General features: G+C 34.7%; 1 protein-coding gene across 3 annotated transcripts; it reads left to right on the top strand.

Annotated features, from left to right (window-relative positions):
• On the top strand, positions 1-27,401 carry LOC125877941 (uncharacterized). 3 transcript variants are annotated; one of them, XR_007447658.1, is made up of 5 exons: positions 1-134; positions 216-349; positions 426-508; positions 908-1,122; positions 27,354-27,401. XR_007447658.1 is itself a non-coding variant. In XM_049559232.1 (4 exons), the coding sequence occupies exons 1-4, from the start codon at positions 83-85 to the stop codon at positions 1,008-1,010; spliced, it is 372 nt and encodes a 123-aa protein (XP_049415189.1). In that variant the 5' UTR covers positions 1-82; the 3' UTR covers positions 1,011-1,190. The 3 variants fall into 3 exon arrangements, 2 of the variants coding, with proteins under 2 accessions (XP_049415189.1, XP_049415191.1); XM_049559232.1 differs by lacking the exon at positions 27,354-27,401 and having other exon boundaries at positions 908-1,190; XM_049559234.1 differs by lacking the exon at positions 27,354-27,401 and having other exon boundaries at positions 426-490; positions 908-1,188.

The following is a 27,401-nucleotide window of genomic DNA, read 5'->3' on the forward strand; positions in this document are numbered from 1 at the left end:
TAGCACTAGTATAATAGGTAGGTTTATAAGAGATAGTGAGTAGTAGAGCATCATATTATATTTTATATTAAATAAAATAAAAATGGGTTCCCTTATGGCTGGTTGGGATTGTTATATTCCAGACCCCCAAATTGGTAAGTTAATTAATATTGTCCTTAATTATTATTAATTATATTGGTTTGAATTGGAAATATATAATTATTGGATGGATACAGTGAAATATAAGAGAAACAAGTCATTAACAAAGGAAGAGATAGAGGCATTCTGGAGATCCAAAAAACATAGAGAGGAAGATGAGGTGATGAGTAATTCTATGTTATCATCTCAAACCCAAATTCATGACTACCAGGTATACCTCTACATCTGCATCCATGTCATATATAATATATATTAATTAATTATTCTCTACTCACTTATATATATAGGCAAATAATGAAACAACAAACTCCAAGGATGATGATGAGGAGAAACTCATCAAGAAACATGGCTGGTACGTACGTATATTAAAGTGAGTATATAGTACTAAAGTAAGGGAAAAAGAATAAATATACCCCTGAACTATCGTAAATGGTCATACTTTTGGGACTTTGGTGCCGCCCTTGCCGTCCAAAAACTAAAACTAGAGCGTATATGCCCTTCCCTCCAACCGAATACTAAATAGGGATACGTGTCACAATTTTATCCATCGATTCGATTTTGATCGGTGGATAAGCTTATGACACGGGTATGTCCCTTCGTATAAGGGTATATATAATCTAGTTTTTGGACGGCAGAGGCACCAATGTCCCAAAAGTATGACGGAGGATATCTGCATACCATTTACGATAATTCGAGAATATATTTGTCCTTTTTGCCTTAAAAATAAAAATGTTGGGGTTTTGATTTGATTGTATGTATGTATATACAGGTGGGTAAGTAGCAGTTTGGCACATTTGAATGAGCCACCAGTCTTACCACCACAAGAGCCTACTACTTACAAGCGTGTCTCGCTCTTCAAACAATCTGGATAGTCTTTTCTTTAATACCTACTAGCTACTACGTACTTAATAAGTTTTCAGTTTTAAACAAAACATATCTAATTAGGTGTTTGTTGACCTTGGTTTATATATTAATTCTAAGGTGGTGTTCAGCTTGTAAAATCCCACTCAAACGTTACTGCATACTCCACTTCCTATATAAACATAGTTAGGTGGGGTTCATGGGTTCGGATAAATCCAGTAGCTTTTCTATAAATTCTGTATCTGTACTAGAAAATTAAATAAATATATATGTATATCAACTTGTGCACTCGTAACAAAATTAATTAACGGTTCAGTGGTGAGGGGAGGAAGAGACCATTAAACACTTTTCACGCTAAAGTTGTAGCCTTTTTTTTTTTTTGAAGGAAATTTAGCACTCCAAACTCTTAATCTTGATTCCGCCTCTGCATTTATATTGCTTTTCTTTTTTGTCCTTGATTAGTTGTTTACGTATTCCCAACCTATTCAATTTCGACAAATACTTTTTTTTTTTTTGCGTGAAATATTAATTACATGGGTATACTCTTTGTTAATCAAGAGTAAGGCTGGGCACCGGACCGGGTTGTACCGGTACCGGTCCGGTACCGTTCCGGTACCATTCCGGTTCGTTCCGGTCCGGTAGTATTCGGGACGGAACGGGACACCGTGAGCCGGTACACGGGACGGAACGGTACCACAATTTGATACCGGTGTACCGGTACCGGTACATCCCGGTTTATTCCGGTTCGGTTCCGGTCCGGTCCGGTTCCGGTCCGGTTCCGATTAATTTTTTTTTATATATATATATATATATTTAATATTTGTATATGTTGCTTCCAACATGTATTCCATTGATTATTAGTTATTAATTACTATATGGAATCAAAGAGAAAAAAAATAAAAATAAAATATATATATATATATATATATATAGCACGAGTTTCTCCCTAGTAGTGATCAGAAATTCAGAATAGCCTAAAAATTGTTGAAAATTGCCAACATCGATGTAGTTGTGCTGTTGTGGCGTGGATTTGATTGTTACACAGAACGAAGTTGACTAAAATTTGAAATTTTTCAAACTAAAATGTTCATCACGTTACCCCAGTCCCAAAATATTCATGGATTTAAATTATAGTACCGAGTACCGACAGTTTAATGATTCTTTAAATATATTAATGTAATCTACCATGCTATCCTAGGGATTATATATATATTTATATATATATATGGAAGTGTATATATATATATATATATATTATATATTATATGGAAGTATTACTTCCATATAATATATAATATATATATATATATATATACACTTCCAAGTGAGTAGTGACCAACGGCTGAAAATTCCTAGGGGTCAGCAAAGGCTGAAAAGCCTGCTGCCCCCTGCCACCTGCCCCCTGCCCCCGCCCCTGCCCCTGCCCCCTGCCCTCGCCCCTGCCCCTGCCCCTGCTGACAAGTCCCATCCCCTGCCCCTATTTTTTCAACGGATTTATTTTCAATTCCAACTAGCAACGAGCCAACGACTATAATATTTTTCAATTCCAAATTTCTAACACATAATCACAATTCACAAATTCTAAAAACTATATATACTCCCTCTTTTTATACTTTTAATTACAGTTTATATATTTACAGTAGTTAACAATTAAGAATCATCAATTTCTCTCAATTCTCAATCTTGCTCAAAGTTTCATACTTTCAATATTCAAGTTTCAAATTTCAATCATATTATTTTGTAATTGTGAAGATTTCAACAATCATTTGGTGAATTTTGGAGTAGGAATCTTCTTCAAACTTCAAGTTTCGACATCAATTTTTCAATTTTCGATTATAATCATTTGTTCTTTACACAAGCGTTTGGTAACTTCGTTCCACTCTCTAATCTTATATTTATTTTTTGTATTTATTATTTGTAAGTTCTTGTTATATTTTATTTGTTCTTGTTAAATTTCGTATTTCATAATTTATAATTTTTTAGCATGGAGTCTTCTAAAAAAAGTGGAGGTAAAAAAGGTATTGTACACGGAGTAAAAAATATGCTTACAAAAAGTAAGAAGGGTTCTAGTTCTTCTAAATCTAATTTTCCTCTTGTTAGAATGAATACTGATGAATTTACTCATGTGAATGAAACTAGTTTTTCTCGTCCCGGTCCTATAGAAATTAATTCGGATACTCCTATAATTCCCGAAGAGGTTTATGAAAGACATTATGGTAATTATCAAGAAAATGAAGAAGTAGAAATTGATGAAGAAGATTTAGATGATACACCAACTAGTCCCGACCTTAATAGTACTGAAGTTTCACCTCAGGAGGACAATCCTTCAGTTGGAACTAGTCGTCCTCCTATTGTTCCAACTAGAGGTAAGACCAAGGTACAACGTGTTTTAAAATCACATGTGTGGAAATTTTGTTATTTGAATGAAGAAAAAACTTTTAGTATATGTAATATTTGTAAACAACATTTTAAATATACATCTGGTGGGAGTGGAGGTTCAACGGGGGGATTAAAAAAACATTTGATTAATAAGCATAGTAAAGAGTGGTTTGCATATATATCTTCTCTTAATGTTTGTGAAAATTCTAACATTGAAACATCGGTTAGAGGGTCAAATATGGTTCAAGGTGAATTAAATACTTCGAACCCAAGTGGTCCTCTTACACATCGAACCTATAATAAGGATCGTGATCGTGAAAATTTTGCTAAAATGGTTGTTGTTTGTGGTTTACCTTTTAGTTTTGGAGAACATCCGGGTTTTATTGCATATATTCGTGATACATATAATCCTAGTTTTAAAGGTTTATCAAGAAGCATGGTAAAAAGAGATATTTTTGAATTTCAAGAAAAACATTGTCAATATTTGCGTGCCTATTTTGAAATAATGGATTGTAGAGTTGCTATTACCACTGATATGGGTCGTAGTCCTAATGGTTTTGATTATTTAACTGTTACTGCGCATTGGACTGATTATAATTGGAATTTACAAAAAAGAATTATTGGTTATAAAATTTGTCAAAAGAAAAAAACTGGAATGTATATTGCTACTACTGTGTTGGAAATTTTAGATTTTTTCGGTCTTTGTGATAAAGTCATTAGTATTACTTTAGATAATGCTTCTGCTAATTTAAATGCTATTAATATGCTAGAAACTAGACTTTGTCCTATTAGTAAATATGCTTTTCATGTTAGATGTGCTGCGCATATATTAAATTTGGTTGTTAGTGACGGTGTGAAATTATTTGAAAATAGTTGTGATAAAGTTGATAATGCTTGTTTTTATATTTTTCATATGAATAGTAGTAGTAGAATTAATCAATTTAAAGAGCTTTGTAATGCATGTAAACTTCCGTTTAGAAAAGTTCCGAAGCATGTAAAAACTAGATGGAATTCCTTTTATGAAATGCTTGAAGTTGCTTATACATATAAAGAGCCTATTACTATGCAATTTAATAGTCATAATGCTTATCCTGAATTTAAACTTAATGATAGTGATTGGAATGAAGTAAATGAACTTAGAATATTTTTGAAATCGTTTTATGATGCTACTAAAATTTTTTCTGGAATGTATTATCCTACTATTTCTGAAATTTTAATACATATATGTGAGATTTCATATATCTTTGCTGAATATAAAACACATGAATTATTTACCATTGCTATTGAAGTTATGATTACAAAATTTAAGAAATATTTTTTTCCTATCCCTCAAATTTATTTAACTGCAATTCTTTTCAACCCCGAATATAAAGAATATGGTGCAAAAGCTTTAGTTGAATGCATTTATCAAAATTTAGATATTAAACCAGAAGAAACACCTGATTTGGTAACATGTCAAAATAGTATAAAATTACTTGCTAAAGAAATGTATGATAAATATTGTTCTTTAGATAATGTTGAAAATCCTCAAATGTCTATGCCTCAGGTAGGTGCCCATGGTAGAGTGAAACATAAACTTGGTCTTGACTCTTCTAATAAATGTGAATTTGTTAAATATCTTGAACAGGGTTCAGATAATATTACAAACGATGAAGGTATACCACAATTATTGAACTGGTGGAGGGCTCGTGGAACTCAATTTCCAAAACTTAGTAGGATGGTGAAGGACGTGCTTGCAATTCAAGGATCATCAGTTGCTTCGGAGGCAGCTTTCAGCGCGGCAAGATTTCAAATTGGAGACCACAGATATTCGTTAGCAGAAGACAGTTTGGAGATATCGGTGTTGTTTAGAGATTGGATAAATGCTGAGCGGAGAAATCAAGGACTTCCAAAGTTGGATAGTCAATTTGAACTTTTCATAGATTCCGCCATTGGATGTGGTAGTGACGATGGCATGGAACTTCAAGATCGTCAACGAGCTTTACCAAGACCAGTAGTTGATTACGGTCAATCTATAGCTGAGTTAGAGAAAGAATTTACGGGACTATACAACTATTAGTATTACATTTGAGGCTTAGTTGAAACAGAACCCTTCCTAGAAGGTGGCTGCGTAAACTATGCACTCTACTAATAGTTGTAAATTGTAATTTGTAATACAAATTTAAATAAATTGGAATATTGGATTGATATTTTTTAATTTGTGACTTTGTGTTATTGTTTTATCCTTATTTTTATTTAATTTTTTAAAATTACAAACTTAAGTTATTTAAATTACAAGTTATAAATATAACTTATAAGTTATAACATATTAATAAGTAATAACTTATAAGTTTCAAAAGATTCAAATCTTGAAAACTTAAGCTCAAAAATATTTTTTTTTTAAAAAAACTTTATTAAACTTAACTTGCATACTTCAAAAGATTCAAATATTTAAAACTAAGCTCAAAAATATATTTTTTTAAAAAAACTTTATTAAACTTAACTTGCAAATTTAATAAGTAAAAATTAAAAAAAATATTTTTAAAATAAACTTAAGTAAAACTACATTATAAATTTCAAAACTATTAATTTAAACTTAGAAAAATAAAAAAACATTAATATTTTTGTATTTCAAAAAATTAAAATAACTAAATTTTTTTAATCATTTTTTAAAATAGCTAGATGTGTCGTTCCGTTTATCCCGTCCCGTTCCATTCCGGTCCGTTCCGGTTCCATCCCGGTATATAGTGGAACGGGACGGAACCGTGTATCCGTACCGGTAATTCCGGTCCGGTTCATCCCGGTACCGGTCAACATTCCGGTCAACCCATCCCGTTCCGGTCCGGTACCGGTTCATTCCGGTCCGGTGATTCCGTTCCGGTCCGTTGCCCAGTCTTAATCAAGAGTAACGACGATATTATATTGGTGTACAAATTGACTTATTCTCTTTTAACATATTTTGAACAGACCTTATTATACTAAATCACAACAATTATGTGTCTAAACTTACTGCATATTCTAATTCTCTTATCACATATCTTGGATGACCCAGATTTAGACCCCTCGCACCATCAACCACATCCATTCACGCATTCTCCTCACCTCACTTAAACCCCGTTAATTTTGCTTTAACTTAAAAAAAATAATTTTTAAAAAGTCAAACTTATATAACTTTTAACTTAAAAAATGAAAAGTAGGAGAATATCTACTTTTAACTTTTTTCAACTCATTTTTAATTTATTTTTAACTTTGTCAAACACTCTCAAAAGCTAAAAATGACTTAAAAGTAAGTTTGATCAATTTTTAGGCCAATTCAAATAGCTTCTTAGACTCACCATTCAACCGTAATTTTCGGAATGATGACGTCGTCAAGTGTTGGCCATTAAGAATTCACGTATTAATTCAAAATGGTGACGTGGAGATTGATGCGTAGACATACTGCAAAAGACATAGAAAGTATAAAATTAGGAATATATATTTAGACAAGATGGTTGGCTTTTGTGGAAGACAAAATATCTAGTGAGTAAGTGTGAGAGGCATCGATGATGGTGGGAGTTACGAGAGGTACGTAAAGGGCAGGTCAAAGCAGGATTGTGCTAGTGAGGAGAATGTGATTATATGACACATTTTTAGCTTATCAAACACATGAATTTAGATAGGAGAATTGGATTTAAAGTGTCCGGATTAGGACTGTCACAATCTGCGGGATAGTGATTATTTGAAGCACCGTACGTATATATATCATCTCCATTTTCTTACTAGTAGTGTTAATTATTAGTCTCATAGTTTCTTATTCTCCATTTTCAATTACCATCTTGTTTATATATATAACTAGTTTTGAGACACACATGTTGCACGTAAATATCAAATCATATACTCCACTATTTTAAAAAAATAATGTGAATATTATTAAATCAAAAGTTTAAGTAAACAATTATAAATGGAATAATAAAGTATAACTTCCTATGAATAGTGGATGTGAACTTTCTTATGATTACTACTGAAATTGTCAAATCAATATCTCAAAACACCTATAACTATTTATGATATTAAGCTAGATATAGATAAGGTAATGTGGCACCTCTCTATGGCCTCCAATTAGATTTATCTTTTTTCTTGTTTTTTTTTTTTGACTTTTTCCTCATTTTAAAATTAATTGTGATATGTAAAAATATAAATGACACTCTTAAAATCTCTTAGTTACACCACTTAAAAAAACTTTCTCATTCCTCCTCTATAGTGCATTCTTAGTTATTATTGTATTGTTGGGGTTCCTGCTTATAATATAAATAAATAACTTTTGATATAAAATATAGAAGATATACTACATTGAATGTTTTCAGTTGGAGTATTATATTAATTTAGCATTTAAGTTATGCAGTGTTCAAATTCAACTGAACTTTGAGATTCTCAACATCTGTAAATCACACTTGAGTTTTTAAGAGGAGAAGAATATAAAGATTTAAAAACTAGAAAATATGAGGAAACCTCTCCATGTATAGTTAACAATTGTAGTATTAACATATGCTTATTTTATTTAATCATAAAAGTCACAACCCTTCGAAAATATCAAAACTCATCGAAAAAATCACAACTCTTTGCAAAAGTGGTAACCACTCAATGCGAAAAGATGTGTTCTTTTAAAATATAATAATATAATAAATAAATAAAATATAAAATCTAGAATATATACTAAATTGAGTATTTTAAGAAGAAGAAGAAGAAGAACAATAGAAAACTTAAACGAATTGTACTTTAAAAATGTGAGGAAACCCCTCTTTTTATAGCCAACAAAGGGTAGTATGAAATATTGTTTGTTGTGTCTTTTAAAAAAAGTCATAACCCGTTAGAAAAGTCACAACCCTTTGAAAAGGTCATAACTCATCGAAAAAGTCACAACCCTTTGAAAAGGTCATAACTCATCGAAATAGTCATAACTCTTTGGAAAAGTCACGGCCCTTCAATGTGAAAAGGTGTCTTATTTTAATATAATATTATATAGTATAGATAAATAAATATAATATAATATAAATTATAGAAGATATACTAAATTTTGTGTTATAAGTCTAGGGAGATTATAATTGTCACGACCAGACCGTCGTGATTGTCACCCACACTAACTCTCCGGTGGAAGAATGATGAGTCCACAAATTGGACTCATTTAGGGATTCGTTTTGATAGAAATTGTCCTCAAATGCATATTTTGTCTCAATATTTGATGAAAATCCTTAAGTTTCAGGTATTTGGAGTTTGAGGGAAAGCAAGGACACTATTTAGCAAAAAAGAACAAAGGCAGCTGAAAGAACGAAGAAATGAAGATCTGAGAATCGCCGAATCCATTTGGCAAATCGCCAAAAAAGGTCTTATCCTCGCCTTTTGCTCTAGTGTGCTGAGCCCTGAAAGAGAGGGTCAAATCGGCGATGAAAAGGAGCAGTCGGCATGTCGCTGAGCAGTTCCGCGAAGCTGTACTATGTCGCCCAATGATCCAAACACGACGATGCTGAAGGATAGAGCAAGACGGCGATGAAACCTACCAAAGGGCGGATTGCTGAGTTGATCGACGATCTCAACTAACAACACCGAATGATACGCTACATCACAGATCTTTAAAAACTATAAATACTCGTTTAGAGTTGTAGCTTAAAAAAAAGAGTTTTGGAATATCGGATTTTTAATATAGAACTTTTAACATAGATTTCTAAGTTCTAAGTTTGAAGAGGGTATTGAAGAATTTGAAGATTCAAAGGGTTTCAACTCCAAGAATTTGGACTTGGGTCTTGTGGATTCTTTATTCTTTGCTTGTTTTGAGACTTAAATCTTCATACCCATTTGAATGCAAACTCATTTTGGTATAAATTTCTATCTCTTTTACATGTCTAGCTAAAACCCCAATTCTTGGGGTGTGATTTTCTGACCAGGGTTAGATTATCTGTTGGGTCTTGCTTGTTGATGGTTTATTTGTTGTGTAAATGTGATTTCGTTTAGTAGTTGTGGTGGAACTTAATGAAATTATAGTTGCAAATACGATTTCACCTTTGTGTTTTCGGCTTGCTCGAGAGAGAGGTCATAAAACTAGACTATTAAATTGATGGCCGGTGGGAGTGGGTCGAAATGAGATTCAGCTCGAGAGAGTGAACCCTAGTCCTTCCCCCACACTTAGCTCGAGAGAGTGAGTGGGCTAAAGCGGAGGCTGTTCTTCATGCGGCAAGTAGGTGTCCGAGAGGAACCCATTTGATTCGGGGTAAGTTGCTCGAGAGAGAATTTACCTCCATTATAGTCTAGTCACAAATATTCAACGAATTTATTATCAAAAGCATGTACCCAATAGTTTAGTTTATCCCGTATTCCTATCACATCCCAAGAATCTCCTCTCCTTGATTAGTACTCTTTGCATTTTTGCTATTTTTGCTTACTTGTTCACAAACCTCCATTGTTAATTGACATTTTTGTGTCACCCCTTAGATTTAACATGTTTATATTCGATAAAGTTTTTAGCTATGACTAATTAGAACTAAATTTTATATTTCTATTAATTCTCAAGCCCACTCCCTTGGGCCTCGACCCCAACCCTTGGTTGGGTTACTATACTATTGTACGATTGTAGACATTTGCATTGGAAGTTGTGTCTTGATTACGCAAACATCAAAGAACCACTACTACAACCCAAACCAAACAACTAAACCAAAACTAAGACATTTAAGTTACAAAAGCAAGTTAAATACTAAGGAAATAAATAGAGTTCCTATAAACTCTAACAAAAGTCTAACAATAATAAACTAACATTGCGGAAGTAATGCCTAGAACCTGAATGTCAATGTACCAAAACATCTAAAGTTCAACAAGTCTAAACAAGAAGGGGTGCAACCCCAATCTAATGAACTAATCAACTAACTAGAACATAATCTAAGTACGAAAATGATGGACATAGACGAAAAAGAACCCATGGCAGCCCGGAAGAATTAGCTCACCCTTAATTCGAACGATCACTGATCTCCTAAGCGAGGTCTGTCAGTAGCCTCTTGAAGATGCCCTTTACTCAACAAAAATAAGAGCAAGTGCAGTATCAGTACACAACCACAATGTACTGGTAGGATCACGCGGCTATCCCACTAAGTGCAACATACATAAGTCAAACAACAATATAATTACATGCATATATCGAACATTACAATATCATCAACATTTACGAACAACGAACAACTTCACATGTCTCAAAATACACAATTATGACAAGTCATTGGTCCTCTCATGGAAACCAAACCCAAATAGTTAGCATACCGAAACGTGGTACCCGATCCAATGAGTATGCCAGAACATGACAATCGATCCCATAATTATGCCAGAACGTGGCAACCGATTCAAGCTAGTTATGCCGGAATGTGGCAACCGATCCATTCAACACACGACAAACACAATCACAATCACAATCACAAGTATATCCTCAAGATCATACATTTAAGTCATGATTTCATGGTAACCATCATTCATCTATCTCATTTACATCAAGTGTGATCAATAATGCAACATTCTCATACATGCAAGTATCATAATAAAGCAAGAACAAATATACATCACACAATCATAGAATCACAACCATCACCTACCCCAAAATAAGCTCGAAACACTAAGAAACTTGATCCTTCCCTTTTCGAATTCGTTCCGCTTGTTCTTGGTCTACAAACCATCAATATAATACGGGAATCAATAAAGAATCACTAATTACTCGGATTACTAACAATTCTAACAGCCCTAGATCATACCAATGATCCCAAGTATCCAAAAATAGGGTTGTTTCCACCATAGAATCTAGATCAAAACCCTCCCCCATCATTAATTGTCCATTCTATTATGTTCTACGTATCGAAAAATGGATTCGGAGAGTGAAAAGCTTACCTTTAGCCTCAAGAATGCTGGAAAACTGTTAGGAGTCGCCTGAGGTTCGTTCCTTAGGTCTAAAAATTGAAAAGTGCAAAATAAGATCGTTTAGGGGTTTATTTACGACTTTAAGTTGCGTCGAACCTGCCACAACGACCCTCACCCTGCTGTAGCGGCCTCGCTAGAGCGACCAAAAGCACCGCTAGAGCAGCTTGCACAAACCAGTGAGCTATTTAAAGAATTCCAAAATCCCCATTTCACAACACACCTCTAACCAACGACGCTCAGAAAGTACCCTTTATGTTAAGGTCGATTTCGGGAGTTCTACTCGCCCAAATTCAATTCCGTAAAGTCGTACGGATTCCTTAATGAGTTATCTATATACCCATGTAATCATAATCATAAATAAATCACCCGATTGTTACCAGATTTCCCTACACCTTAATGACTCCAATTTCGTCCAAATTTGAACTAGGTTGGGAAAATCTAAATATTACGAAAAAGTTTTTCGGTCCAAAATTTTCCCCCGTTGGCATTTCTATAACGACGGAAACAGGTCGTTACAATAGATACCAATTTACCCATCACTCGTCCCCGAGTGACAAAACTTAGGAAAAATAGGCTAAGGAAAGAATGAAGTAGTACCTGAATCGACGAACAATTAGGGATACTAGTCTCGCATGTCCCTCATGGTTTCCCAAGTAGCCTCCTCAACTGGACGATTCTTCCATTGGACTTTTACGGACTTAGTCTCCTTGGTCCTTAACTTGCGCACACCACGATTAAGAATTGCAATTGGTTCCTCCTCATATTGGAGGTCTTTGTCTAACACAATTGAGTCCAATTTAATGATATAATCCCCGTCACCATGATACCTTTTCAACATGGACACATGAAATACCAGATGAACACCCAATAGATTAGGAGGTAACGCCAATCTATATGTTACCTGACCCACACATTCAAGAACCTCAAATGGACCAATGTATCGCGGACTTAGCTTGCCCTTCTTGCCAAATCTCATCACCCCTTTCGTGGGTGATACCTTAAGAAGAACATTCTCACCGGTTTGAAACGCCATGTATCTTACCTTATGATCCACATACATTTTTTGTCTACTCTGGCTGCTAAAAGCATAGCTTGAATACTCCTCACCTTATCTTGAGCATCCTTCACTAAATCAACCCCCAAAGGTTTCACATCCCCAACCTCGAACTATCCTATGGGTGATCTATATCCCCTCCCATAGAGTGCCTTAAATGGTGTCATATCAATACTGGAGTGATAATTATTATTATAGGAGAATTCACACAAAGGTAGGAACTTATCCCAATTCCCTCCGAAATCAATCACACATGCCCTCAACATGTCTTCTAACACTTGAATAATCCTCTCTGATTGCCCATCTGTCTGTGGATGGAAGGCTGTACTAAAGGTGAGTTGTGTGCCCAATTCATCATGTAATTTCCTCCAAAACTTGGATGTGAATTGGGTACCACGGTCTGAGATGATAGAGAGGGGTACCCCATGCAACCTCACTATCTCTTTCACATACACCTTAGCCAATTGTTCAGCATTATAATCTATTCTTACCGCAATAAAATGGGTTGACTTAGTCAATCTATCAACCACTACCCAAATAAAATCAAACTTTCCCAAAGTCTTGGGAATCCATGGCTATCCTCTCCCACTTCCATTCCGAAATTGGCATTCTTTGAAGCAAACATGAAGACCTTTGGTGTTCATATTTCACTTGTTAACAATTTTGACACTTCGCCACAAACTCCGCTATGTCCTTCTTCATTCCCGGCCACTAATAAATTCGCTTCAAATCTCGGTACATCTTGGTCTCACCCGGATGGATAGAATATCGCTAACCATGAGACTCCACCAACAATTTCTCAATCAAGTCATCTACTCTAGGGACACATATTCTTCCTTTAAAATTGAGCACACCATCCGCATCAAGAGTGGTCTCTTGTGCCTTACCAATCACAGTCTTTTTTCTAAGCTCCTCCAAATTTTCATCTTCAAATTGTTTGGCCTTGATCTCATCAATGAATGTGGCCCTCACTTCAATGCTAGCTAACACCCCACCTATTTCTGAGATGCCCAACTGCATGAAATTAGACTCTAAGGTCTGAATTTCCTTAGCCAAAGGTTGCTTGGATGCACTCAAGCAAGCTAAACTACCCATACTCACCGCCTTTCGATTCAAAGCGTCTGCCACTACATTAGCATTACCCGGATCATATTGAATGGTGACATCATAATCTTTAAGTAACTCTATCCACCTTCGCTGTCTCAAATTCAAATCTTTTTGAGTGAACACATGCTGCGAATTGCGATGATCAGTAAACACGTCACACTTAACACTATAGAGGTAATGCCGCCAGAGCTTAAGAGCAAACACTACTGCTGCCAACTCCAAATCATGTGTTGGATAATTCCTATCATGCACCTTTAATTGACGCGAGACATAATCTATAACATTCTTATCTTGCATCAACACCGCACCCAAACAAGAATGTGAATCATCACAATAAACAATAAAATCTTTACCTTCAACCGGTAATGCTAGAATAAGCGTGGTGGTCAAAAGAGTCTTGAGCCTTTGGAAGCTCTCCTCACATTTTTCAGTCCATTCAAATTGTATCTCCTTTTTGGTCAAATTAGTCAAGTGCATGGAGATAGAAGCAAAGTTCTTCACAAATCGACGATAGTAGCTAGCGAGCCCCACAAAACTCCTAACTTCCGTCACAGAGCTAGGCCGAACCCAATTCTTAACCGCCTCAATCTTTTGAGGATCTACCATTACCCCTTCTTTCGAAACTGCATGCCCCAAAAATGCAACCGATTTCAACCAAAATTCACACTTAGAAAATTTAGCTAACCTTTGTTTTCCAAGAACGCCCAAAACAATACGAAGATGGTTGGCATGCTCTTCCTTCCTTTTCGAGTAGACCAAAATATCATCAATAAAGACTATGATGAAAGAATCAAGAAATGGCTTGAACACCCCATTCATTAAACTCATAAAAGCTGCAGGCATATTGGTCAAACCAAATGACATAACCAAAAACTCATAGTGCCCATAGTGAGTCCTAAACGCCGTCTTGGGCACATACTCATTCCTAATTTTCAACTGATGGTAGCCAGACCTTAGATCAATCTTAGAGAAAACTGATGCACCTTGCAATTGGTAAAAAAGATCATCTATTCGAGGCAAATGATACTTGTTTTGAATAGTGACCCTATTCAATTGCCGGTAATATATACACATTCTCATACTACCATCCTTTTTCTTAACAAACAAAAATGGAGCACCCCATGGGGAAGCACTAGGACGAATAAATCCCTTATCAAGAAGCTCAAAGATTTGAGCCTTAAGCTCTCTTAATTCTGTCAGAGCAATGCGATATGGAGGGATAGAAATGGGATGAGTACCAGGCTCTAAATCAATGCAAAAATCTATATCTCTATCTGGAGGCATACCAGGCAAGTCACTAGGAAACACTTCTCTAAATTTCGACCCCACAAGAATAGACTCAATGGGTGGAGCCTCAATCCCAACATCTCTAATATGAGCCAAATAAGCCAAACAACCCTGATCTACTAATTTACTATCCTGAATGGAGGATATAATCTTAGCTTGCTTAGGCTTGTACACCCCTTCCCACTCTAACTTTTTCCTTCCCGAAATTTCTAGAGTTACAAACTTAGTATTACAATTAAGCACGACATAATAGGGGGACAACCAAGTCATGCCTAAGATTGTATCAAAGTCAGTCATATCCAAAATCACCAAATCAGCCTAAGTCTGAAAACCCATAAACAAAATAGGACAAGCACGATAGACATGGGTAACTATGACTAACTCTCCAACTGAGGTAGAAATATGGATAGGGGCATCAAGTATATCACAAATCATATCAAACTTTGAGGCAAATTGCATGGATACATAAGAAAAAGTAGAACCCGAATCAAAGAACACATTAACCATCCGATCACATACAAGAATAGTACCTGTGATCACTGCCTCAGACGCCTCTGCCTCATTCTTGCCCCAAAATGCATAACACTGAGCCTTATCATCTTGACGAGCCACTTCCTTGCCTGGTTGCGCATTACCCTTGCCTCCATTACCATTTTCTCTACCTCCACAACCTCACTGATTACCTCCTCGCCCACCTTGTGGACGTCCTCTACCATTATTACCATTCCCCGTGGGTACCACTACTCTAGACTGCTGCTGCGCGGAATCTAACACACGTGGGTGGGGACAATCTCTCCTCATATGCCCAGGTTCTCCACAATTGTAGCAAGTACGATCAAAAGATGGTCTGCAACCTGTTGAAGGCACGACTCCCTGGCTATCTTGAAAATTATGAGATGGAGTTTCCGAGTAACTACCTGCAGAGGCGGGCATAGCGGACTGAGTTGGCTTGGCTGCAAACGTTGGCCTTCCGGACCCCTTGGAATAAGAACCTTGAAAGTTACCCAAGTTCTTGGCCCTTTTTGCCCATGCCTTAGCTTGACCGTCTCGCCTCACTCCTTCCACTTTCTTAACATAGTCTGTTACCTCATTGAAGCTCCTCCCTGCAGAAGTCATATGAATAGATAATACTTGACACTCAAAATTTAGTCCCCTAATAAATAATCGGATTCTCTCTTCCTCAGTAGTAACCAATTGAGTAGTATATACAAAGCATGGAACTTGGCCTTATAAGCAGTCACAATCATACCACCTTGCTCCAAAGCCATGAACTCATCCTTCTTGTGATCCATCAAAGTCCTAGGCACATATTTCTCCAAAAACAAAGCATGAAATTGGATCCAAGTAAGTGGAGGTAAAGTAGAAGATCTACACTCCATATAAGCTCTCTACTACTGCTTAGCCTCACCTTGAAGTTGAAAGGACACAAACTCAACCCCATGATGATGGACAATTCCCAACTTATGAAGCCTCTCATAACAATCTAAGATGAACTCATAAGCATCCTCATTCTCAGAACCAAGAAACACATGAGCCTTTAGCTTCAAAAACATAGTCAGCATTCATGCTCATTACCAATCATAACAGAACCCAACAAAGGATGAAAGAAAGCATCGTTACCTCCCGTTCCACCCATCTTGGGCGCAATGCTAGCAACAGGGGGATTAGCGGGAGCTTGAGTTGCTTGAACAGAAGGAAGCACTTCAAGACCAACCAACCCTTTCAAGAATGACATGATCTGTCGAGCTAACATTCGGTTTATGGGAGGAACATCGGTAGTCTCAGCCTGCACCTCTTCCTCTTGTCCCACATCCTTAACATTCTAAACATCAACATTCTCCTCTATCTCTTCATGATGCGCATGTGGGTTCCTATTCACAGGAGTATTTTCAATAGGAGCTCCATTCCCAGTAGGTGCTACTCTTCCACAACCTCTACCCCTAGCTCTTCCTCTACCCCTGCCTCGACCGCGACATCTCGTTGCAGATTCCTCAGCTGGAGCATTGACGGGAGCTACGGGACTGACACCGTTGAATCTAGTACTATCCATCTGCGGACAAAAGAGTGAAGGAGGTTATATACCAATTTGAATCGCCAGTTACCAATTGGAATCAAGTTATAGCACGAAAGGAGACAAGAGAAAACAGAGAGATTTCCTAAAGTCCTATAGCCTCTCGAAGAAAAGTAAAGGCATCCCCATACAGTTCCGCAAGACTCTACTAGACTCGTTTTGGTACATCGAGATCAACGAACCTAGGCTCTAATACAAACTTTGTCATGACCCGGACCGTTGTGATTGGCACCCACACTAACTCCCTGGTGGGAAAACCACTACTACAACCCAAACCAATCAACTAAACCAAAACTAAGACATTTAAGTTACAGAAGCAAGTTAAATACTAAGGAAATAAATAGATTTCCCATAAACTCTAACAAAAGTCTAACAATAATAAACTAACATTGCGGAAGTAATGCCTAGAACCAAAAAGTAAATGTACCAAAACATCTAAAGTTCAACAAGTCTAAACAAGAAGGGATGCAACCCCAATCTAATGAACTAATCAACTAACTAAAATATAGTCTAAGTCCGAAAATAGTGGACATAGACGAAAGAGAACCCATGGCAGCTCGGAATAATTGGCTCACCCTTGAATTCGATTGAATTCGAACGATCACTGATCTCCTAAGCGTGGTCTGTCAGTAGCCGCTTGAAGATGCCCTGTACTCAACAAAAATAAGAGCAAGTGCATTATCAGTACACAACCACAACATACTGGTAGGATCACACGACAATCCTACTAAGTGCAACATACATAAGTCAAACAACAATATAATCTCATTCATATATCGAACATATACAATATCATCAACATTTACGAACAACGAACAACGAACAACTTTACATATCTCAAAATACATAATTATGACAAGTCATTAGTCCTCTCATGGAAACCAAACCCAAATAGTTAGCATACCGAAACGTGGTACCCGATCCAATGAGTATGGCAAAATATGGCAATCGATCCCATAATTATGCCAGAATGTGGCAACCGATCCAAGTTAGTTATGTCAGAACGTGGCAACTGGTCCATGTAACACACCACAATCACAATCACAATCACAAGTATATCCTCAAGATAATACATTTAAGTCATGATTTCATAGTAATCATCATTCATCTATCTCATTTACAACAAGTGTGATCAATGATGCAACATTCGCATATATGCAAGTACCATAATGAAGCAAGAACAAACATACATCACATAATCATAGAATGACAACCATCACCTACCTCGAAATGAGCTTGAAACCCTAAGAAACTTGATCCTTCTCTTTCCGGATTCGTTCCGCTTGTTCTTGGTCTATAAACCATTAATATAATACGAGAATCAATAAAGAATCACTAATTACCAGATTACTAACAATTCTAACAACCCTAGATCATACCCATGATCCCAAGTATCCAAAATAAGGTTGTTTCCACCATAGAATCTAGATCAAAACCCTCCCTCATCATTAATTGTCCATTCTATTACGTTCTATGGATCGAAAAATGGATTCGGAGAGTAAAAAGCTTACCTTTAGCCTTAAGAATAGTGGAAAACTGCTAGGAGTCACCTGGGGTTTGTTCTTTAGCTCTAAAAATCTAAAAGTGCAAAATAAGGTCGTTTAGGGGTTTATTTACGACTTTAAGTCGCGTAGAACCCGCTACAGCGGCCCTCATCCCACTGTAGCGGCCTCGCCAGAGCGACCAAAAGCACCGCCAGAGCGGCTTGCACTAATCAATGAGATATTTAAAGAATTCAAAAATTCCCATTTCACAACACACCTCTAACCAACGATGCTCAGAAAATATCCTTTACGCTAAGGTCGATTCTGGGAGTTCTACTCCCCCGAATTCAGTTCTGTAAAGTTGTACGAATTCCTTATCGAGTTATCTATCCACCCATGTAATCATAATCATAAATAAATAACTCGATTGTTACCAGAATTCCCTACATCTTAATGACTCCGATTACGTCCAAATCTGGACTAGTTTGGAAAAATCCAAATATTACGAAAAAAAATTTCGGTCCCAAATTTTTCCCCGTTGGCATTTCTATAACGACAGAAATAGGTCATTACAATATTATGTTATCATTTAAGATATAAGAACATTCTATTATAAACAAAATTAAAATAAAAGTACAACAAATAAATTAGAAACGGAGGAGTCTAGTTTGGACTCTTCAAACAAGTTTTTGATCAAATCATTTTTTCAGAGCTTGAACACCAAGTGGTAGTTTGTGCAACAAAAAATCATTGAACTTCTTGTAAAGTAGAATTTGTTGCAAAAGTATATTTATGCCATTGAAAATAAGTACACATTAATTATCTAGATAGTCTTCTCGTTTGAAGTTTAGTTTATCCATTCTCTTTGTTGCATCAATTTTTTTATCCATCTAATTTTCCGAAAAAAAATATTGTAATTACATAATTGAACAATTCTCAAAATCTTCCTTGATTTAAGAATAAAAATCTTACCAAATTCGTAGTTTAAAAATGTGAGAAAATTCCTCTATTTATAGCAAAGAAAGGATAGTATGAAAAGTTGTTTATCGTACATTATTAGATAATTCGCAACCCTTTAGAAAAATCACATCCATTGAAAAATGTTACAACTCATGGAAAAAGTTACAACTCTTTAAAAAAAGTCACAATCCTTCGGTGAAGTCACAACTATCCGTCAATGTTAAAAAGGCATCTTTTAATATAATATAGAACAAATAAATAAATAAATAAAATATAAAATATGGAAGATTTACTAAATTGGATGTCTTAAGTTGGGGGTATTATTGTAATTTAATATTTAAGTTAGGGAGTTCATGTTTTTAAGGTTATTGCTTCGACTCATATTCGCCAAAAAGTGGATCCCACTCTAATAGCTCTTCCTCTTTCAAAACTCATTTGAAAAGTTTTACCCAAGTATTTATAAAAAATAAACTCTTTGTCTCTCTGAGATAGATAATATATTTGCGTACACTTTATGATATCTCTATTTTCACAAATAAGCGAGATAAGAATAATATTTGTCTACACTCTCTATATTCACAAGCTATAAATAAGATTTGTGTACACTCTACCATTTTTAGATCCTATATATGAGAATTCACTAAAGGTACGTTTGGGTAGGAAACAAGTATTCACTATTTTAGAATTAGTTATTCCAGAATTATTATTCCATTTTCAATGTAAAATAAAAATAACGCTACAATTTCAAAACGATTATTCAGAAATAAGTTATATATTTCGTGACTTTATCTCAATCAAATGTAAGATAAACTCATTTTAAAATTAATTTCATAATTAATTATTCTTTATCCCTCGTACCAAACTATCTCTAATATTCTATTGTTATAACTTTTTAACTAATACTAACTAATTTAGCTAACATCGGGGCTATCAAAATCAAATTTTATAGGCATTGCACAAGGTTACAAGTCATATGCACTAATACTAGAAAAATATGTACAATTTGTAACTCTAAGATGATTTCATAAGTTTAGGAAAATCTTCTTCATTCATAAATAAATTTTGGCACTTTCAGTTTTTCATATCCCCTTAAATAACGCACACCTCAATAAACCTAGCCGCCGCCGACTATACCCCAAAGTCACCCTCTCATTCTAGAGCAGCCGCCGACATGGCCACTGGTCAGTCATCTGAGACTGGCCAATATCCCTAAAACACAACTTTCACTACCACATCCATCATCAATTTCCCAGAACTCTACTACCCCAAATCTCCTAATAACTCTAAATTGCTTGCCAAGCCTACAATATTGTCTACTAGTGCTCAACTAGTCAAACAACCAGATTGTGCTGAGGAGCCAAAAGTGAAATATGCAGATTTGCTAAAACCAGCCAATAAACAGGTAATACAAAACTCAATCCCATTAAAGACTATGGAATACACCAATGGGATACCACGTATCTCGTGGACTGAAGATGAAGTGGACAAGATGAAGGTAATAGAAGGTTTACAATTCGCTGTGATTGGTAAGTTTTCCTACGAGTGGCCTGACCTAAAGGATTTACGCAATCAAATCCCCAAAAAATGTAAAATTAAAGGTGAATTCAAGATTGGCCTCCTTAGACACATACATATATTGATGAGTTTTAATTTGATGAAGGATTTCATCAATATACTCTCAAAAAATGCTTACTACATCATTGGGAAGGATGCCATAGCATATCAGATGAGGCTATTTATCTACGATGCAAATTTCAAATCAGGGGAAGAAACCACACAAGCGATGGCATGAATCTCATTCCTAGACCTCTTTCCTACCTTCTTTGTAATAGAATCTCTATTTTCCTTAGCATATGCAGTGGGGAAGCCAATCTACCTGGATATGGCTACCATCAACATAACCCGACCAAGTTGTGCAAAAGTAAAAGTTCAGCTGGATTTGACTGCTAAACTTCCAGATTATGTAGAGTTGGAAGTTGTCAATAGAAGAACACAGGTCAATAAAGTACAAAAGGTTAAAATGCAATATGACATGCTTCCTAAATATTGTCATACCTGCAAGCTTCAAGGACACATGGAAGAGGAATGCAAAAGCTTGAACCCTGAGCTCAAACGAAAGGAGGATGAGGCAGTACTTGAAGGAGAAAAGAAGGAGGAACATTCAGATATACCTACACAGAGGAGATTTATAAATGGGAAAATTGTTCAAGAAAAATGGAATCCCACAAATAGAAGATTCAAGGTTGTTAATGGCACCACCAATTTAATAAAGGACATAAACAAGGAAAGGTCGATTGCAACAAAAGGTGTTAATACTGCTAACCCTTTTGATGCCCTACAGGTGGAAGAGCTAGAGGATGGAGAAGTAGACAATAATCAAAGAATGGACACAAATGAAAGTAGGAAAATTGATGAGACAATGACAGAGGCAAATGCTGCTACACCTGACAGTTTAAACAACAACAAACATGCGCATCATAAGGAAGTAATCAGGCAGGAGCATGAAGAATTGGTCTTCTCTAAAAGGTCAACAAACAAGAAATTAGCAGTGGAGAAGATAACAAAAAATGCCCTCATAGGGAGGGAATACCCTCAACATATTAAGGTCAACTACGACAAAAATAATATAGTTATGCCACAAGCACACACAGAAACTCCGGGATAAACTAATTGGTGGAACAAAGGGGTAGAAGAAGACACTCATAATAGTAGCCATGAAGTAATCCAAGAGGGGATGAGCAATGGGGAGGATTCACAAAGTACACCTGCCGCACAAATAGAGCATGATAAGGCTTTGATGATTGTTAAGCACCAAGATGATGAAGTATCTCAGGAATCGGTAGTACCTTTGCAGATTGATAGCTCATTCACAAGAGACATCCAGGGTCTGCTAGAAGGTACAATTCCAAAGAGCTTAATGCTGGAAGATGTGTGTCACACCCCTTTTTCGCACGGCGTATGCAGAAGGATTTTTTCAACCTAAGTGACGGTATTGATTTAGGGATTGTTTATTATTTTCAGAGTCGTCACTTGGAATTGAGTTATGGTGTTCCAAGTCACCTTTTTTTTAATCCCTAATCGAAAGGAAATGACTGTTTATTTGGTCTGCGAAATAGAAATTCGGATAAGAAATTTTGTTGACCGAGGGGAAGGTATTAGGCATCCTTTGAGTCCCGTGGTTCTAGCACGGTCACTTTTATTGACTTATACTTGACTTATATTATTATTATTATTATTATTGTTTGGATAAATTGTGTTGTAGGTCATGATTTGCTCATATTTTTTATTGTTTAATTTTACTAGTCTTAAACCAGATGCATAACTGCATATTTGATTTTGACATACAATAGCTCAGAAGTATAACTAATTTCTTCTCTCAAATGCATCACCTAATATTTTTATGTCTACAAATTTAGTATACATTTAATGAAAGTTAACTATTAAAAATAATTTGACCAAGGTGTGTCACCACATTCTTGATTTTCTTTTAAATGTTTCAAAAAAGATGTGTAACCACATTCTTAATTGAAACAAATATCATTTCTATATTTTTTTTTATTTTATGTTAATAATAATAATAATTTATTCAATTTTTTTGTATCCTAATTGTAGACACGCAATTTTTGACCGAATTTGATGTTTTACACAAATTTTAGTGGTTAAATATTTCTTTTACTTTTAAATTAAATATTTTGATTTTTATCATATTTTAGTAAGTTTAGTGTAAAAATATTCGAAAACCACAAAAATAGAGTCATGTTTTAAGTTAAGTTTTGTTTTCAATTTATTCAAAAGAGAAGAAAATGTTCAAAAAATATATGTTTTCTTTTATTGTATATTTAATAAATAAACTAGTGTTTCTTAATTATATTTTTAATTAGCTATTTAAGTTTTCTTAAATTTATAGTAATTTAAAATAATTAGTTAGTAATTTTAATTATTATATTTATATTTATATATACTACACACTACTCCATTAACCCCTTATACTACTACCCACCCCACTACACCATGATCCCCCCACTATACACACACATACTCACATGTCTACACACTACACCACTACTGTCTACACACACATTACAATATATAGACACAACACAGCAACACAAAAAAAAAAAAGAAAGATCAGAAAAACAACACACAAAACACAACACACACACGAAGAAAGGGAAAAAACAACAACTCATATTTTATTTATATTTTTTCTTTCACTCACAAACAAAAGTTGAGGTAGAGGTTCACTTTTGTGGTTTCGAGTTCGTGGTTACTTATTAGGATTGCTTCTTTTTCGTGAATTGAATTTTCGCAAGAGGTACTATTTAATTTTTATTGTATAGTTTAATTTCATGATTATATAATATTTGATTCTAGTATGATATGAAGTTGCTCGAATGTTATGTGTGTTTAATTTTTATATTATAATGTTAAAATATACTTATTTAAATCTTACATATCGCTAACAATGAAGATCTTTAGAATGTTGAAATTATTTATTCTAATATTTAAGGAAATATTTTTAATCTAGTATATTGACAACTATTATAAGAATAACTCATTGTATGTTAATTTTTTTTTTATTTGTTAGTTCATTGTGACGGCATACTATATCTTTGACGTATGCTTTAATTTTTGTGTTGAATTTGTTCATTAAAAAATATTACAAATCTAGTTAGGATATTATCATTTACTGATTTAATGTTTATAGTATATGTACATTTTCTTAAGAATATGCGGATGTCTCTTACCTAATAAATGTTCATAGTGTTAATGTTAGGCAAATTTAGACCATAAAAATAGTTTCAATTAAGAATGTGGTTACACATCTTTTTGAAATACTTTAAAGAAATTTAAGGATGTAGTGATACACCTTTACCAAATTATTCTAACAAATATTTTATTTAATTAAAATCAAGATGTGAGACATAACTAATATTTTCTTATAACGTTATATGAGTTTTATGACTCGTTTCAACAGTCTGTTTCGATTAAGAATGTGGTTACACATCTTTCTTGAGACATTAAAAAATAAACTCAAGGATGCGATGACGACCTTGTCCACTAATGTAACTAACTTCATTAGTTTAAAGTAGAGACTCAAAGACAACATTATTAAGTGTGATGGGAGGAAGGCAGCTATGCATCTAAATATCAGGACCAAGAATGCGGTTACGCATCTAGGTTGAGACCAAGTAAAAGTTCAACAGATAAAAAATGCGAGCAAATCATGGCCTATAAAAATATATCCGAAAGATAGTTAAAATAAGTATAAGTCAATAAAAGCGATCGTGCTAGAACCACGGGACTCGAGGGATGCCTAATACCTTCCCCTCGGTCAACAGAATTCCTTACCCGAATTTCTAGTTCGCAAACCATATAAAGAGTCATTTCCTTTTAATTAGGGATTAAACAAAAAGGTGACTTGGAACACCATAACTCAATTTCAAGTGGCGACTCTGAAAAATAAAATAATCCCTTTTCGAAACGTCACTTTAATTGGAGAATCTCTATTTTTCAAACACTTCGTTTAGGAAAAAATAGGGGCGTGACACTAATTATATCTACTTTATCATTATTATCTAAATCAAGACAAGAACAATGAGATGACCCGTTCATTTTTAAGAGGTCACAACTAGCGAATAGAAATAAATAAAATAAAAAATAATCATTGTTAAAACTACCTTCATACATTTAACAGAGATATAATAGCTAACAAATTGTTCAGTTCAATCATATTACGAATGAAAAAAATAGGAAAACTTGTCATAAAATTACATCAAATTCTATAAATAAATTAAAGAGATAAGGAAAAATTGAATACTGTAAAATCTTGACCGAACCTCGATTAGAACACCCACGAATCTTTGTAGGTAGTTTGTGATGGTATATATGTTGTGTTAAAATAAAAATAGTAATGAAAAAGGAAAAAAATATGTGAATGGGCTGGTGAATTTTTGAAAGAAAAACAAAGTAAAATAAAATGTGAATCTGTTGTTTCTTTTTTTCTTTCGTGTGTGTTGCTGAATGGCTTTCTGTGCGTGTGTTGTTGTTTCTTTTTTATTGCTGATCGTTTCTCTTGCTGATTTTTCCTCTTTTTCTCCCTTTTTTTGTTTGCTGATTGTTCGTGCGTGTGGGTGTTGTGCAGAATGTTTTTTTCTTTTTGGTAGTGTAGGATTCTTGTTGGATGATTTCTTTTTTGTTTGTTTGTCTGTTTTTGTGTATATCTGTTGGTGTGTATAAAAAAAATGTCTCTTTGTATTGCTTTTGGTGTATAAATATGTAGTGTGTAGTAGTGTATGTGTGGGTTGTGTTGCTGATGGTTTGTTGTGGGGAATGGGTTGGGGTAGTGGAGGACAATGGAGGTAGTAGGTGGGTTGGGGTAGAAAAAGGGGGATCGTGGGGGTTAATGGGAGATAAGGTAAGGTTATTATATATTTTTTTAATTTTTTGGTTGGTAATAAATAAAAATATAAAGATAATATTAATTAATTATTTTGGAATTAATAAAAATATAGAAAAGTTAAATAGCTAGATTTAAAAATATAATTAAGAAATACTAGCTTATTTATTAAAATTTAAATTAAAAAAAAAGCATATATTTTTTGTAGTTTTCAAATCTTTTAAAATAAACTTACTAAAATACGATGAAAAAAAATATACTAATATTTAATTTAGAGCTAGAAGAAATATTTAAGGAATAAAAATAGTGTAAAATCTTATGTTCGGTAAAAAATACGTGTCTACAGTTTGCCCCTCTTTGACCAGAAACAAGAAGAGTTTTCAGACAAAGAAGTAGACAAAGTGATAAGTTTTGACCGGATTCTTATTTGAAAGAAAAGCATGCGACCGAGTCCTTGTTTTGGACAGCCTACATATCCCGGGTTATAAGGGAATCAGGTCACGTGTAGTTCAAGGAGATGAGGTGATGAGTTGGAAGTTAAGTGAGGTTCCATCGAGGCTCCAGGTCACGGCTCTTATCCTTACACAAAAGTGAAAACTAATATTCAAAAGGAAAATAAAAGTACAAACTACTATCTATGCACCTTTTCTTGAGTCTTGACTTTCAGATATTACCTTGATTTTTTGGGTGAGTATCTTGATCTTGAATTGAACTCGAGGCTTAACTTGTCACTTAGAGCGAACTTTTGACACTCTGCAAAAGGACAATTTGAAAATGTTCTTGAATGACAACATTTTTTCTTGATGCTGAATAAAAATTGATGTTAGGAAGTCAGACTGCTACATGCATTGAAGAAACCGATTCTGGCAATCATGGGGATTGATCATTCTGGAAAGAGTTGAAACTTTGTTTTTGAATTTCAAATTCATGTTTCACTTGAAGAAACCTGAAAACCATCACAAACAAAAGAAATAAACAAAATTTTTTCCCTAGTTTTCACTGAAATTTTTTTGTGAGTTATTAGCAGATGTAAATTTTCAAAAATAAACTCAAACTAGGAAATACTTATCCTAGGAGAAAATAAAAAATAACGTCTTAGATTAGGAAGTGTTTATCCTAGGAGAAAAATAAAAAAATGTCTTAGACTAGGAAGTGTTCATCCTAGGAGAAAATAAAAAATAACGTCTCAGACTAGGAAGCGTTTATCCTAGGAGAAAATAAAAAATAACAGTCTCAGACTAGGAAGTGTTTATCCTAGGAGAAAATAAAACATAATGATCTCAGACTAGGAAGTGTTTATCCTAAGAGAAAAAATTAAAAAGTCTCCGACTAGGAAGTGTTCATCCTAGGAGAAAATAAAAAATAACGTCTCAGACTAGGAAGCGTTTATCCTAGGAGAAAATAAAAAATAACAGTCTCAGACTAGGAAGTGTTTATCCTAGGAGAAAATAAAAAATAACGTCTCATACTAGAAAGTGTTTATCCTAGGAAAAAAATAAAAAATAATAATCTCAGACTAGAAAGTGTTTATCATAGGAGAAAATAAAAATAACGGTCTCAGCCCACAAGAGCCTACTACTTACAAAGCGTGTCTCGCTCTTCAAAGAAACACCTCGATAATCTTCTACTTAATAAGTTTTGTGTTTTAAACAAAACATATCTTGCTTTTTTTTAATTAGGTGTTTGTTGACCTTGGAATTATATTCTAAGGTGTTCTGCTTGTAAAATCCCACTCAAACGTTACTGCATGCGCCACTT

This window comes from Solanum stenotomum, chromosome 9 (assembly GCF_019186545.1).
Source record: "Solanum stenotomum isolate F172 chromosome 9, ASM1918654v1, whole genome shotgun sequence".
NCBI classification, from domain to species: domain Eukaryota; kingdom Viridiplantae; phylum Streptophyta; class Magnoliopsida; order Solanales; family Solanaceae; genus Solanum; species Solanum stenotomum.

What these genes read in the sequence shown, in the direction of transcription:
- LOC125877941 (XM_049559232.1), top strand. Translation starts at nt 83, where the DNA reads ATGGGTTCCCTTATGGCTGGTTGGGATTGTTATATTCCAGACCCCCAA. An exon ending in CCCAAATTCATGACTACCAG is followed by an intron (nt 350 to 425) that starts GTATACCTCTAC and finishes TTATATATATAG; the next exon opens with GCAAATAATGAAACAACAAA. An exon ending in TGGTACGTACGTATATTAAA is followed by an intron (nt 509 to 907) that starts GTGAGTATATAG and finishes ATGTATATACAG; the next exon opens with GTGGGTAAGTAGCAGTTTGG.